We start from the raw sequence: 15,994 nt of genomic DNA on the forward strand, positions 1-15,994 counted from the left end.
TGTAAAATGTAGATAAAAAAATTACCGGTGAAAAAAAAAAATACAAAACGGCCGTTGAGCACACTTCATTTGATCCTACACTGAATCTTAAATGGCGGTCTCATTAATTTAATAGTGTATACACTCACCGGACCCATGGATACACCTGCACAAGTTAATGGGATCCAATATAATGGAAAAGCTAATGAGATGTTTCTCCCTTTTCTTGTTGCCTCGCTCGTGTACGTTAAATAAAGTAATCAAATTAGTAGTCAAAACTCTTAAAGCATAATTTATTCAAGGTTTGCACATGCCAAAAGTGACACAGGACCAGGATTGCACTGGCCAACTTGGCTAATTGCAGTGCAATTTATTTTTCTCATTGTGGGATGAGTACACGCATGCTGATTAATTAACTACATGAAATGTCATTAATCAAACCTGAGATGAATTTTCCAGGCTAATTTTGTGGTTTCAAATAAACTAGATAAAAGGCAGGAGCAAACCAACATGCAAAACAGTGCAACGGTAGCTAAGGGAAAATAAGGTGTGCTGATGAGAACTTATTCTCTTTTATTAATTTAAAAAAGCCTATTCAATATTGTAGGTTTGGAGCTTCTGAATGATTCCATGCATTAAGCCGACCTATTTCATTATTCATCCAACTGTGATTAACTCATTCAGCCAAGGCTATAAAAAAAGATGACTTTAAGAACAAAATGTCTGGCTTTTGTTTTAATATTGTTGAAGTTCTATTTAAAGGTGAATTGATTTCATTTAATGGATGTTTTGGCCTGACAAATGTCAGGGGAAAAAAGGCAAATGTATTTTTTTCCATTTTATTTTTCAATTCCTATTTTTGATTAAACTAAATCCCTCCACCACTGAATCTCCTTTGTATTGGATGTGCTTAAAAAAATAAAATAAAAAAAACATTTCCATTTGTGAAACCACCGCATTGAGCGAACTGACACTTTCCACACTGCACAGAACATGTAACATTCATTATCCTGAACATATTGGAGTGCCATTCAATAATTGTGTACAGGGCAGATCTGGCCCGCAAGCCATAATTTAACGACATCTGTGTTAACCAGAACATGCTATCTAGTACCTTCTATTTGGGATTTGATAAATTCCAGCCTTAATTTTGAAGTAATATGCAGCCAAAAATTAGACAGGAATTTAAAGCAAAGCTTTATTATTCATAGGAAGGGGAAATTGTTCTTTCACTCATCTTGCCTTGCGGTTGCTCACAAGTGCAAAATACCACGGCAATAGAGATTTAAATATAAGGTGTATTTTAATGATTATCTCTGAACTTACTTAACCTTTCTCCCAAAGAGATGAAAAAAACAATAGCGGTGAGTGAATATCTACAAATTATTAAAGGTATACTGGAGGCTGAGATGTTTTTTTTTTTTAATTTTTAATCTGAGCAAAAAAGGTAGTGTTTAAAATCATTTTATCGAAATATTTGCACTGGAATGTTGTTTAAAGAACAGAAAGTGTATTTACCAGGGTTTCCAGGCAGCTCATTTCCCATTTGATCCTGGTCTGGTGGATTTGGACTGGACTCTGGTATGGTATTATCTTCTGGATTCTCTGGCACTCCAGGGTTGACTGCATTCGGAACTGTGGGAACCAAGTTTAAAAGAAACAAAGTCAGTCTTTGGCACCGCACGCACTCAGCATTACAATGACACCTTCCTCAGCTACAGAAAGGAACAAATTTTGTTATCTTTGGATATATCTTTCATGTACAGACAAGGTTATCGTTGCACGTGTTGAGAGCGTCTTAGAAGTCACGATGAAAGAACAAAAAAAAGGGAAGGACGAGTTTGCCAGGGTCTGCGAAACAGCAGAATCCTTGTCCTGTCGTAAAAAATGAACTCCCATCTACATCAGCAGACATTTTCGACCACGACACACACACACACACACACACACACACACACACACACACACACACACACACACACACACACACACACACGTACACGGGTAAACACAGCAAAGCATAAACCTAGACTCTACTTACAATACACTTAGGCATGGCAGAATGAGGGTGAAGTAGTTATATATTAACTTTTTATTGCTTTACATTATTCATCACGTTAAAAGGCCATAATATGTCTTATTTATTGCACTGGCTCCAACTCTGCCTGAAAAGAGGCACACTTTTGAGGAGGAGGGCAGGAAGAGGAGGGGTCGCGCTGAGGGGAACGTGAGGGAAACAGATAGTTTATCAGTCTGTCTGTAGCAATTTCAACACACGCTCTTTGAAGCCTCGTGCTCGTGTGGCTTTTACGATGGTGCGGGTGGCCGTCGCTTAGAAACTATTAGCGAGGCCAGTCGGACGGGTTCCACATTACAATATCTGATGCTATTCGCTGACCCCGGGTCTTTTTATCTGCATGTGCCCAGGGCCTGCTCAGGGGGAACGTGTAAGGACTAGTGTTTTTGGGCAGGCAACTCCCTTAAGGCAGTGTTTGGATGCATTGATTTTCTTTCTCCGGTACAGCACGACATGCTACGAATAGGGATAGAGAAAAAAAAAATTGTGATCTCAGCCTACACTGGCGTACATTCCATTTTCTTTAGCATCCAAACATAATTACGCTATTAACACATTTGTCTTCCTAATGCTCAGGTCACCACTTTGCTACCTTTGCGGTATTCGTGAGTAATGCCGTGAGGCTTGGAGGAGTGTCAATAATTGATGAGAAAAGACAGCGGTAAGAGGTAGAAACATTTGCACATCATGCTCGATATGAGGGGACACACTGATATGATTCACTTGCCCCATTGCCGTTTGTTACCCGGTGAGCATGTACAGCCTGCGTCGATGCATGTTCTGACCCATTTTTCGGCATGCACCGCTGACATTTCCCTTAGCTGCGAAGACAACGACTACCTCAGAAGTGCCAAGCCGCCAGAAGGAAGGATGGAGACGGCGGGGAGGGGAGTGGGGAGTCGAGGGAGACAATGATAGAGCTGAGGCGGCAAGGGAAGAGCGAGGAAATGAGTTGCGCGCAAGGAGGCGACTCAACATATTTCGAACAAATGTAGTGGCATGATGGCGGCCAGAACGAGTCATTCGAAAATTTTGGCTGGAAAATTCTTGAAAAATAAACCGTTGCTTCTCTGATTTTCTGCTACATACTCACCAATAAATAGGTAATAAACTAGTAAAGCTTGATTATCTCAGATTACATATCAACGGTAACAGGGTTGAAAATCTGCAATAATGTTAGTTTTCTCTCATGAGTAACTGCTAACTGTTGATACAAAAAAACTATCGACGCAACATGGCGGTGGCCAAAAGAGATCAAAATGAGGTCATTCCACAATTTGACGGCACTCGGATGTTTGGTCCAAAGACGTTTGGTCCCCGGACGTTTGGTCGACCGGACGTTTGGTCGACCGGACGTTTGGTCGACCGGACGTTTGGTCGAACGGACGTTTGGTAGAACGGACATTTGGTAGAACGGACGTTTGGTAGAACGGACGTTTGGTAGAACGGACGTTTGGTAGAACGGACGTTTGGTCGCCGGGTTACTGTTGAAACCAGCTCTCAAAATTATAATCATGGGAGAGAGAGAGAGAATGAGTTTAATATCTAAATATCTAATATCAAAATATCAACAGTAAACTCTGTCATAATTTGATAGCGAGCGAACCCGGCGACCAAACGTCCGTTCGACCAAACGTCCGTTCGACCAAACGTCCGGTCGACCAAACGTCCGGTCGACCAAACGTCCGGTCGACCAAACGTCCGGTCGACCAAACGTCCGGTCGACCAAACGTCCGGTCGACCAAACGTCCGGTCGACCAAACGTCTTTCGACGAAACGTCCGGTCACGCAATTTGAAAATTTGGCTTCAAAATTCAGAAAAAATAAACCTTCACTTTTTGGAGTTTCAGCTACACATTGATATGATTTACAATAGTACCTATACTTATGAAATTAATCGGATCAAGAACTTGTTTTATAACTTGGATTATTTGTAAACAGAACAGTATTTTATATGTGAATTCATTCCACTGTCCTCAACACACAAAAACTGCCAACTAAACCCATTAAAAATGATCAAAGTGTCGCAATTTTGTATGAAAGAGGTGAGAAACACGTAAAAATAAGAGTAGGTGATAAGAAAATGATGTATTAATGTATTAAAATGAATAAGCAAAAATATTTTCTATTCGTGTAGTTGCTTTTTCAGAAACAAACGACACTGTCAATGTACGCCCTGCAATTTCTTCCCCTACCCAAAGGAGTAATAGTCCCTGAGTCATTCAGAGAGGCCATGCTAAGGAATTGCAGCTTTTAATGCTTCCTCCTACTTCAATATCGTAGCAAAGGCAAGTGGGTTACGGCCGTATTCCCTTGCAACATCCGTAATGGATGGATAACAGCCCCGTTTCTTCATTTCACTCGCAGCATCAATTTTAAATAAAGATAGTTTCTTTAACCACATTCGAGAAAAAAAAAGGAGAGTTGTTGTTGTGAAACAGCCATTGCGAGGCCAACGGAGTGTAGGAAGATTGTCAAGAAAGACGCAACGCTACACTTTCAAAATAAAATAATGGATACAGGAAATGTATTGACCTTTCGGGGAATTTTGTAGCTTGGATGTTGTTTTCGTATATTGGAAAAGTGATTTGCATATCAAAAAAAATTTATGTATAGAAGCTTTCATAAGTAGAGTTACCACTTGATGTATGCAATATACATAATTGGTATAATCACTAGAACATGATTTCAGATAGGATTAAAAATCCATAATAATGTCATCTTTCCTCTCATGAGTAGCCGCTAACTGTTTATCTAACTGTTACTGCTGAAAAAAAATTCGATATGCAATTAAGAAAAGAAAAACATGTCCAAATTTGATTTTAATCATAACGGGAATTCATGCGGTAGCACGGGACATTCAGTCAAGTCTAACTACTTTATAGAAACATGAAAAATACAAGAGAGGGTATAAATTTGTTAAATCAATACTTTTAGAAAACTGTTTGATGATGTTAAATCCAGTACATTATGCATGTAATTCAGTGCTTTCTTCTTCTAGCATGATAAAAAGGTTATGGTAAAAGGCACGCAGCTTGTTGAAGGACACACACTCCATAAGAAATGACTATTTGAAATATGTTTATGAAAAGAAATGTTCCCACAGTACAACAAACAGCCATGAAACAAATACCATATTTTCCGGACTATAAGTCACACTTTTTTATAGTTTGGCTGGGACTGTGACTAATACTAAAGTGCGAACTTTGTGTTTTTATGCTCTCTCTTTATTTCTCTCTGACCACCATGTTTTTTTTTTCAAACTATAGTCATCTTAAAAAAACTGTTATGTTAACAGATGCCTATTTAACCCGTTGTCCTCTATTTTACAATTGTTACATTAATGTATATTTATTCTTGGTTTCTAATAAAATAAAAAAATGCCCTCCCAAAATTATAATATATATTTTTCCTCTTCACTGTGTATTTTTTGGCTGGTGCGACTTATAGTAAGAAAAATTCAGTAATCCCCAAGAAACTAGATTTAAGATTTCATTCAAACGGTTTTAAGTGTACATTTAAATTACATTTTAAATAAAATGTTTGCTTGAAATTTAGGTTCATTTGATTGTATTAAAACTATTATCCAGCCCTAGTTTCTATTATTAGTAATTACTCCCTTTTTATATATATATTTTTGGTCTCAGGACAAGAAGGTTTACACAGAAACTGTACGTTTTGGTATTTACAGTGTGGATTATTTAAAATATGATGGGTGGTATGTAAAAAGTGTTCCAATTGTGGAATGACTCAACAATGAAACAATAAAAGCTCAGTATACAATTTGAGTGTTCCTCTACCAAAGGAAACAACAGATGGAATACAAACCAGGTAAACAACTTAAGAGGGTGAATCGGCGGTGATTCACCGCCACTATAAAACAATGCGCATATTGCACACGATGACGGTTCACCAAACCGCAACCCACGAGCAAAGTGCAAAAGGCAGAGGAGTGGACATATGGGAACGCACGGGAACTTGGCGACAGGAATGTTGGCATTCAGCAAGACAGACAGGGAATGTGGATTAAAACACAATGACATCTGGGGTCAGAGCCAATCACGGGCCAACCATTTTGGAGTTTGACTTATATTCAATTATATAACAAAATATAGAAAACACAACGCTCATAAATTATCCAGAAAGTAGAGGCAGATGGCCGCCCCACCCTGAGCCCGTCTACTTTTTCCTTCCTGTTAAAAAGGCCTTTCTTTGACTTACTTCAAGTCAGCTCGCTTTAAAAATAGAAGTGTGGTTCAAAGGCTGGCCCAAATCAAACGTGCTCTGAGATATCTGCTGTTATGATTTGGTGGAGCTTGATCTTGGGAGAATTAAGGAGGATTTTTGTACTAAAGCACTTTGTAATTAAAGGAAAATGTCTTAAATTTGTGTTCTTCTTGTCTAAATGTCACATCATTTCTGGAGAGAAAGTTATTTTTGTACTTGGCAAAATGCTATTATGCAGGAAAAAAAGAAATATATTTTGTCCAAATGTACTATTAATATCTCTCTCTTTGGTTTGGTATTCATTCTCTGCCGTAGCATATGAAGAAAAATGTGAATTAAATCATAAACACCTTAAAAAATGAATACAGTTTTATAAGCCAGCATGTAAAAATGGAACAAACCTCATCACTTGCTGGATGTAAATCAGGGGTCTCAAACTTGCGGCCCACGGGCCAACTGCGGCCCTCGGGACGATAATTTGCGGCCCCCGTCTTAATATGAAAGATCGATTTTTTTTTAAAATTTTTTTATTTATTTATTTATTTATTTATTTATTTTTTTTTACCCCTTTCCCCATGATGGCGCCGTTTAAGTGGCAGCCAGTGGCAGTAGCTCTGTCCACTCATGTTTTTCTTGTTTTACAGCATGTTTTACATGAAAAATTAGAGGGAACATTGACATGCACCTGCTTGTGGCAGGTGTGATAATGGTGTGCCGATAGCGAGCAATGATGATGTCGTGACCGGATGATTCGCCTAAAGACGTTTCGCCGACGGACGTTTGACAGACGGACAGGTCGTACTAGTATTTGTTAGTTTAATGATTAAATACAAATACTAGTATTTGTATTTAATCATTAAACGCTGTTTTCAGCTGGATTTGACCGAATTTGAGAGCATTTTGAGCCGTTTGGCGAATGGACGTCTATAGACGTTTTTTTGCCTCCATCGCGATATCATCCAGTATTTGTATTTAATCATTAAATGCTGTTTTAGGATGGATTTGACCCGATTGCTGTCATTTTACGGCTCGGTTCTGCTACATCTGCCTGCCCAAGAGTGGTTATTCCCGGACTGCCATTGATGGTAGACGAACATTGATTTTTACTATAATTTGGACAACACCGGCGGCGGGCCGGATTAAAAATCCTAACGGGCCGTATATGGCCCGCGGGCCGAGGTTGAAAAACTTGTACACACACGATCCGGCGGGGCGAGCGTTCGAATCCCGTTTCGGCGAAACCTCCGTTCGGCCGAATGAACGTTCGGTGGAACGTCCATTCGGCGACCTGCCCGTCTGTCAAACGTCCGTCGGCGAAACGTCTTTAGGCGAATCATCCGAGTACCGATGATGTCGCTCACACTGGTACTCAGTGCGCTCAGGGAGGTTGTCTTTCTGCTCAGACCAACAAAAAATTAGAGGGAACTTTGGTTCGGAGCTGAATGAACCAATCACGGTGAGGTATACGGCTCTGGAGGGCGGGACATCGGCCGGGCTGTCCAGTGCCTCGCTCACTCACTCATTCATTCCTCCAATTAGGCTGGGCGGAGGAGAAGCCGTGAGGCCGATCACTCCGCTCGGCGCGCACACTCCTCCGCTGCTCTCAGCATAGAACTGAATGAGGCGCTATGATCCATGATCCAGCCTGTGTCATTGTCTGTAGCCATGTCCGCGATTGAAACGGAGAGCGAAAGTGCACATGCGCCACAAACCCACGCGACTGAATGTGAAAGATCAACCCGAGACTCATTCCAAGTGGAAAAACATATTACAGAGCCCCAGAGATGTCTCTTTCAAAGCCTGCCGTGAAGAGAAAGGTCGGTGATGAGCACAGACAGTTTCAAGAAAAGTGGGGAGTGCAATATCTCTTTGTTGAACACAGGGGCACCCCGACGTGTCTCATTTACACTGAAAAAGTTGCGGTGCACAAGGAATACAATTTGAAACGTAATTGTACTACGAGACATGCTGAGGAGTACGAAAAATACCAGGGAGATGAGAGAGCCAACCAGGTTGCCAGTCTTAAAACACGTCTTCTGAGGCAACAGGATCTCTTCAAGAAGGCTACCAAAGACAGTAATGCAGCAGTCAAAGCTAGCTACGCCGTTTGTGAGTTGATTGATCCTGTGCTGTGATCCCAAATGGCTCATGGACTTGGCTTTTCTTGTTGATAACACACATGAGCTTAATGTACTGAACAAGAAGCTACAAGGCCAGGGGCAACTTGTCAGTGCTGCCTATGACAACGTGAGAGCATTCTGCACTAAACTTGTGTTATGGAAAGCCCAGCTCTCTCAGACAAACCTTTGCCATTTCCCAGCATGCAAGGCTCTCGTGGATGCAGGCACACCATTCAGTGGTGAGAAGTATGTTGAGGCCATTTCGAAGCTACAGGAGGAATTTGATCACAGATTTGCAGACTTCAAGACACACAAAGCCACATTTCAAATTTTTGCGGACCCCTTCTCTTTTGATGTGCAAGATGCCCCTCCTGAGCTTCAAATGGAGCTCATTGACCTGCAGTGCAATTCTGCACTCAAAGCCAAGTTCAGGGAGGTGAGTGGAGAAGCAGACAAGCTTGGGCAATTTTTGAGAGAGTTGACCCCCAGCTTCCCTGAACTTTCCCGAAGGTTCAAGCGGACCATGTGCCTTTTTGGGAGCACATACTTGTGTGAGAAGCTCTTCTCCACCTTGAACTTCAATAAGTCCAAGTACAGGTCCAGACTTACTGATGAGCATCTTCAAGCTCTACTGAGGGTCTCCACTGTTTCCTCCCTCAAGCCAAATGTGACTATGTGAGAAGAAGCGCTGCCAGGTCTCTAGCAGCAAGGAGTAGGCAAGAGAAGCCGTGTTCAGAATATTTCATGTTCAATGTTCCATTCAAATTCAGAAAGTTAAAGGTTAAAGAGCTGTTAATACAGACATTTGAAACGGAATAAAAATAATTCATTTTCTCTACTTAGCCAGCCAGTGTATATCTACTGTATGCTCATTAGTATTATTTGGTTTTGTATTACTGATTGATTTATTTTTTATTCATCTTTAAGTTAATTTATTTAATTCATTATTTTTTGTTAAAAAATAAAGATATTTGATAACGTTGGAATGTTTTATCAGTGCTTTTCTTGTGGAAATCCTGATGCGGCCCAGTCTCACCCAGACTCGGCCTCTAGCGGCCCCCAGGTAAATTGAGTTCGAGACCCCTGATGTAAATAATACTGATGTGTCCCTAACAAATAAATTATTCTGCTCAATTAAGGTTTGGACATAAAGCAAAGATAGCTTAACTGCACATGTTAAAGGGGGGGGGAGAGCACTGAATGATTAACGACATATTCCAAATTGTGCAATCACTGATGTTCGTCACTATCACTATGTCACAGCATCAAGACGCATGGCTGAGGAAGTGGGTTAGACTTTACGGTCTGACATCTCCAATGAAGACGACCCCAGACTGAAACTACATTATCTCAGTGTTTAATGAGCAAGTCAGACCACACAGCAAGAATTGGCCCCGGGGCAACAACGTTTATTGAAGCAACAAGGAGGAGCTTGCATGCCTACCTCGCCTTCTGAATTTGACAATTAAAATAATTGCAGAACTAACAAAAAAATCAACAGTTATTGTTTATTTATCCCTATCGACTGGAAACGCGCCAGTTCTAGATAAAGAACACATTTCAATGTGACCTCTTAAAAGTTAAGGTACATTGGTGTTGTTTTGGATGTTTTATTTCTTTTAATAAAGGTGGATGAAATGAATTAAAATCATAATATTGATTGGATTTTTTTGTTCATACACCTTTAAAGCAGGGGTGTCAGACTCTGGTTGTTTCGCGGGCCGCTTTAACGCCAACTTGATTTCACGTGGGCCGGACCATTTTAGATATAAAATTAAAAAATAATAATAAATGGATTAAAAGAACTGGATTAAAAGCCCTGAACATTCAGTTTTTTATAGATCTAAAACAATGTTTATTTTAGCCTTTTTATATATTTTTAGATTTTACAAAATAATTTTTGAACTAAAAACTGAAAAAAATGATCAAAAAATTACAATTATTGATTTAAAAGGGGTAAAATCAGGAAATTTAATAGACATCTATACTCTTCATTTTAATTTGATCCTAAAACAGAAAGTCGGCACACATGATTTACTTTCCCGGGCCACACAAAATGATGCGGCGGGCCAGATTTGGCCCCCGGGCCACCACTTTGTGCCTTAAAGAAAAGTAAGCCTGGTGAATTTAAGCACAAACTAATGAATCTACACTCACATTTTCTTAGTACAATCAAAATATTTTCTACTGTTTATGACCAGCTAGGGGCATTTAGAAACATATGGTAAGGTATTTTTCTACTTAACTTCCCGTTTTGGTTGACTGAAAGTTATACAAAAGCAAGTAAAAGGGGTGGAATTACTCACAGGCCATTGTCAAATTGTTTCGCAGTTGGATAGGCACGTGATCTACTGCATTAACGAAAAGTAAATCTGACAGCATTTTTTAAACCAGGTTTTCAGGGCGCCGAGGATTGTGAGTGACAGATTGCTTCTGACAATTCTGTGAAATAAGTGCGTACTCTAGCAAAGAAGATGAACCGCCGGGAGCAACTTGAACACACTGGAACCGAGAAGTTTCCTAAGACTCTGGTCGAGTCAGATGTTTGCTTTCGACTTCCATTAAGTTCACAAATTTGTTTTCCCCCTGCTAAAGCCTTGCCTGCACTTATGCAGCTGTGTTGTCTTTTGGTGGTGGGACGTCATCCTGCAGGATGCTTCAAGTGACCTACATGGAAGAATAATGCAAGGCATGCTTGTTTGTCAAATGATTGTGGCCATTTTTTGACTGTATCGGCTGAATTTGCTCCAAGTCCAACCTTGCTAGCATCAGCAGCTCGTTAGATTCTATTTTCCTATCGACTGCCAGGATACGCTGGCCTCATCTTGCCAGCCAACGTTTAAATATCAATTTACAAACACAGACGAACAAGCCTCTACTGTCATTTTTTTTTTTACTTGCAAGTCTCATTTTTTTTAAAGCAAATCATAAATCTTGCACTTTGATAGACTTACAAGCATGCGGTGTGTATGTGTGTGTGTGTCTCAAGAGGATGGTGCTTGTTTATGTCTGTGTGTAGCACACTGTCATTTCCAGGATACGTGAATCTGCCTCGTAACTAAAATAAAGTGCTATGCAAATGCGTCCAAACAAATCCAAACAAAACTCAATTGTTTACTTGATGTCCAGTGTTTTTACGTACTTTCCACTGGCCACTTATACACAAACATACTTTAGCTTTCACATCAACGTCAAACTGCATCTTCACTGTTTATCAACCCTTTTCCAAAGTATCATCAGCCGAAGCCATAAAAGATTTATAAAATACAAGAAATAAGAATCTCAGAGTAAAACAGACATAGGCAACACTTATGCCAATGTTGTTTTTCTTCCTTTTTCCCAATTTATTGCATTTTGTTTGTTTAGCGTTTTAATTTATTTAATGTGTTTTTATGTGACTGTGTGATTGCTTTTATTTTATTTAAAAATATAGACATATACTTGGCCTATCTCAAAATACATTCGAGAAACACTAATATTGTCCCACGGGACGTGATTGAACTGCAAGCTTAAGACTCCTGTCTTATATGTATGTAGTAAAAACATTTTTTTAATTAATTAAATGGTTAAATTTGGAAAAAATCCACATCCCTGTGACCCTTGTGAGGATAAGCGGTTGAGAAAATGAATGAATAGTCAATTTAAAAATCATTCCTATACTTGTTTACACACGTACAAGTGTATATTTTCATAGACAGTTGACTTTGCTCGATTAGAGGAACAAGGTTTAAATTTTTGATGGCCAAAAAACAGCAATTGCAAATGAATGTAAAGCAGGATGAAAATGTTTCTAACACTTTTACCTTATCATTAAATGTTGCAGTGATGGTTTAAAAGTGCAATAAAGATGGCGTGATGAATTAGTGGAGTTACAGGGAAGTGAGCCAAGGACATGCCAACTAGAAATTCTTAATAAGTTCCAACTTGTTTCCAATACTGAGGTTAGCGTGCTTCCTTTTTCACCTTCTTAATATTTGGATTCCAGAGTGAATAACTTGGCAAGTAAATGTTGTCGTGGTTTTGAAAAATCCCCGGACGGAACTAAACATTAATGGCTGTAGTCCAAACTGTTGCTGTCACACGCAGTGGTACCGTGTGATTATTATATTCTGTGTTTTCGTGTTGACGAAAAAAAATTGTGGCACACCTTGCTTGTCTCGACATGCAGGCTGGTTGACATAATTGTAAATGTTAAAAATCAGTGTTATCTTTGGTGACTTGCACTGGTTTGTAACGGAAAGTGAGTGTTCTCTGGCAATAACCTTTGTATTTGTTCATTTACATGGAGAGCCATGGTGAGCTACTGTTTTCCAAACAGAATGTGGACTTCAACATATAATTAAGCAGATGTTATGACATGCCTTATTTTATATATATTTACAATCAAATTAAACCGTAACGAAAATTCTGGAACAAGACACAGCAAATTGAAATGCTGTAATTAATGTATTCATACATAGATACATATAATAGAGGTGTGTTTTTAACACATTCCTCATGATTATTATAGTATTCCAAACATTTAACAAGTTAAAAAAAACATTTTAATTACAGCTTGCCGTCTAGACAGCACGGAAACTTTGTAAGTACATCTTGCGGCATTTTATCGGTCTGTATAAATTTTGAATCAAAACTGACAGCGCACAGCCAATTCCTAATTATGCATGTCATATATTCAAATTAAAATAATAACAAATGTCAAATGAAACAGCGAGAGAGAAAAATGTTTTGTTTTGTTTTTAACCTGATTATAATGCTATGAAACACGAGATGTGGATTTGAAAAGGTACGTCAAAATAATATGTCTTAGCCTGAAATCAATCTGTGACGCAAAACAAGGGGGGGCTCACCTACTTGCCTAATTTACTGAAATATTTTTTCTCTTTGACCATAAGAAAAAAGATTCTATTTTGATTATTTAAAGGCTTGTGCTGTTTTATATAAATTCCCTAAAATGGCATTTGACTTTACATCTCATTCTATTTTTAGGGTTATTTCCTATTTTTTTCCGTTTTGCATTGAAACGTAATAGCATTTCAGTGATTAAAATCCTTTCATATTAAATAGAGCTTTTCTGAACAAAGAATGTCACATGATTAAAGGATGATTAATCTACATCAATTATTTATAAAGCCTTTGAAATTAGATTTTTCATAATCTAGTCACACCCCTAAATAAGGAGACTGAACAATAGTATAATAATATATCCATGATCTTTTCCAGGGGCATCCAACCGATTTGCGCATCAGCCTCACAGTTCTGGGGTCGAGAGTTCGATCCCAGGTGGGTCCTTACCGTGTGGAGTTTGCATGTTCTCCCCGGGCATGCGTGGGTTTTCTATGGGTACTCCGGTTTTCCCCCACATACCAAAAACATGTAGAGTAGGCTGGTTGAACACTAAATTGGCCCTAGGTATGAGTGCATGGTTGGTAGTCTCGTTGTGACCTGCGACTCGCTGGCAAACAATTCAGGGTGTCCCGTTCCTGGTGCCCGTAGTTAGGTGGGATAGGCTCCAGCACCCCCCACGAGATAATTCATTTTGAATGTTCGAGTGCATACTTGCATTAAGGTGGGGGCAGTTTACACCAAAAAAGAAAATGTAAATCAATGTCATTGTTTTTTTAACCTGTTTTGATTTAGGTCTTTTGTATTACATAATTAGGTACTAAATATATTTTAAAAATGGTGTCAATATATCTATATGTAGACATATTCAGTAGATGGTGTGTGTATTTATATACGACGGACTGGATTTATTGCACGGCTATTGTATAAAACTTTATTAGTTTTACCTGGTTGTGCCTGATAGATGCTATTGAATGTATGTCACAACAGGACAAGTGTGGGCACACCGACATAAATAAAAATCATAAAATAGGAGAGGCCTCGTTGGAAGCCAGCGAGCGGCAGGCGGAGTCACGCTCCACACGCATGGCGATAAATGAAAATGTCACCGCAAAGTGAAACATGGCTGTAAGGCCTCAACGCTGCATTGTGTTCTACATCGGAGGTGAGCGCAACATTTACCTTGTCCGACTTTCATGATGACTTTCATGGCTCGGCTCTTGCACACGCCTCCCTCGCGGTTCTCCAGGCCCTCCACTGTACCGTTCGAAGTAGCTGTTGGAGAAAATAGACGAAGGGAGGACAAGGATGAGTTTGAGGCAGGAGGATAAAGAAGAAGAAAAAAAAAATGTGGAGCGAAGACAAGACACTGGTTAATGAGCAGGTCTATAACGTGCAGCGCTAATCAATATTTACGACAAGAAGTGATTTGCTGTTCCAGTGATTAGCCTTCCTCGCCCTCAATCAAGTGTCAACTCCTCTATACCCTATTGCTCATTAACACAATAAAGTGGAGGCAAATGAATGGAACAACATTAGAGACAGTGGATTTGGAGATGGAAGAGGAAACTACGCTCAGGCTGTTTTGTGTGTGTTTAGGGGGGTATTTAGTTGTAGCCGCGAGACAAACCAGCCAGAGTTCCGGTGCCTCTAGCTTCCCGATTCCGAGCCGCATGCGCCACGCATGGTTGGTAGTGCTGAGAGCTAAAGGCATGCAATAATATTTATGTGTGGGCATTTGTGTCCAGTCGTGCAGATTGTGAGTGTCAGCTTCTCCGTTTGTTTTTCTTGCGTGTGTTCGGGGCTGACATGAGCGGGGGGCTCAGGGTCGAAGGCTGTTTATTCAATGTCATGCTCACTTCACACACCGTGACACAATTGCCTGTCTATTTTAGAGCCCATGATAATGACCTGGGGAGACGGAGTGTAGCACTGACCTTAACACTGGGCAAGGAGTTGTGTGCGTGTGTATGCTAAATGCCATGGAATCTCTCCGTCTGGAATTCCCCAAATTATCTCTAACTCCATTTGCTGTTCAAACATACTCCCTTTCCGTGAAAAAGCTTTCTTGTTTCTCTTCCTCTATCACCTTAACCTTGTGGTATTTATCTCTTCTTCCCATTCGGCTCCCTTTATTTAGTCTTTTTTTGGGTTGTTTGTTTTTATTCCCTTTCAGACATATCTCTCAGATACTCATATGACTGGAAGGCTTTTAAATTAAGATGACAAACACTCTACTACTCAATAATAACGCTTGATTCAATTCGGGACAACATTTTGGTACTACGAAGTTGAAGAGCTGGGTTTTACTGCTGTTTTGCACATTTCAGTTCTACAGTGCCTAAAATCTGGACAAAAAATACAATTAAAATAATAATAGTTGAAAAACTAAATAACAAATCCACACGATGACACTGATCAACATTTTTTGGTTGCATCACATATTGGTGTGGCCAACTGTCACTTGGCTGAGTTCATCAGGCTCAAACTACGCTTTGCCTCTGGACAGAAGGCAGACAGGAACAGGAAATTAAACCTACACACACTAAGAAGATTACACTAAAAAAAACATCACTAAAAGGATTACAAGACAATTTCACTGATATAGGTCAGATTTGCTTCACATCTGAATCACTGTGTTAAATACAAATATTTTGAGGGAATGGTTAGAATAAAAAAATTAATTAAAAAAAACAGCACTATCAAAGGACTCGCACGCAAGACAGAAAGCAAAATGCTGGATTTC

The 15,994-nt window shown here is 39.6% G+C and overlaps 1 protein-coding gene across 1 annotated transcript in view; it reads right to left on the bottom strand.

The window, feature by feature from the left end:
- Nucleotides 1–15,994, bottom strand: part of LOC144082538 (ephrin-B1-like) — a 70,962-nt gene that overhangs the window by 5,915 nt on the left and 49,053 nt on the right. Inside the window, exons 3-4 of the mRNA XM_077609768.1 lie at nt 14,431–14,523; nt 1,498–1,614 (exon numbers count right to left, since the gene is read on the bottom strand). Coding sequence (XP_077465894.1) covers nt 1,498–1,614; nt 14,431–14,523 — 210 coding nt within the window. The remainder of the gene's footprint in view (nt 1–1,497; nt 1,615–14,430; nt 14,524–15,994) is intronic.

The sequence above is a fragment of the Stigmatopora argus genome, chromosome 9 (assembly GCF_051989625.1).
Source record: "Stigmatopora argus isolate UIUO_Sarg chromosome 9, RoL_Sarg_1.0, whole genome shotgun sequence".
Lineage (NCBI taxonomy): Eukaryota > Metazoa > Chordata > Actinopteri > Syngnathiformes > Syngnathidae > Stigmatopora > Stigmatopora argus.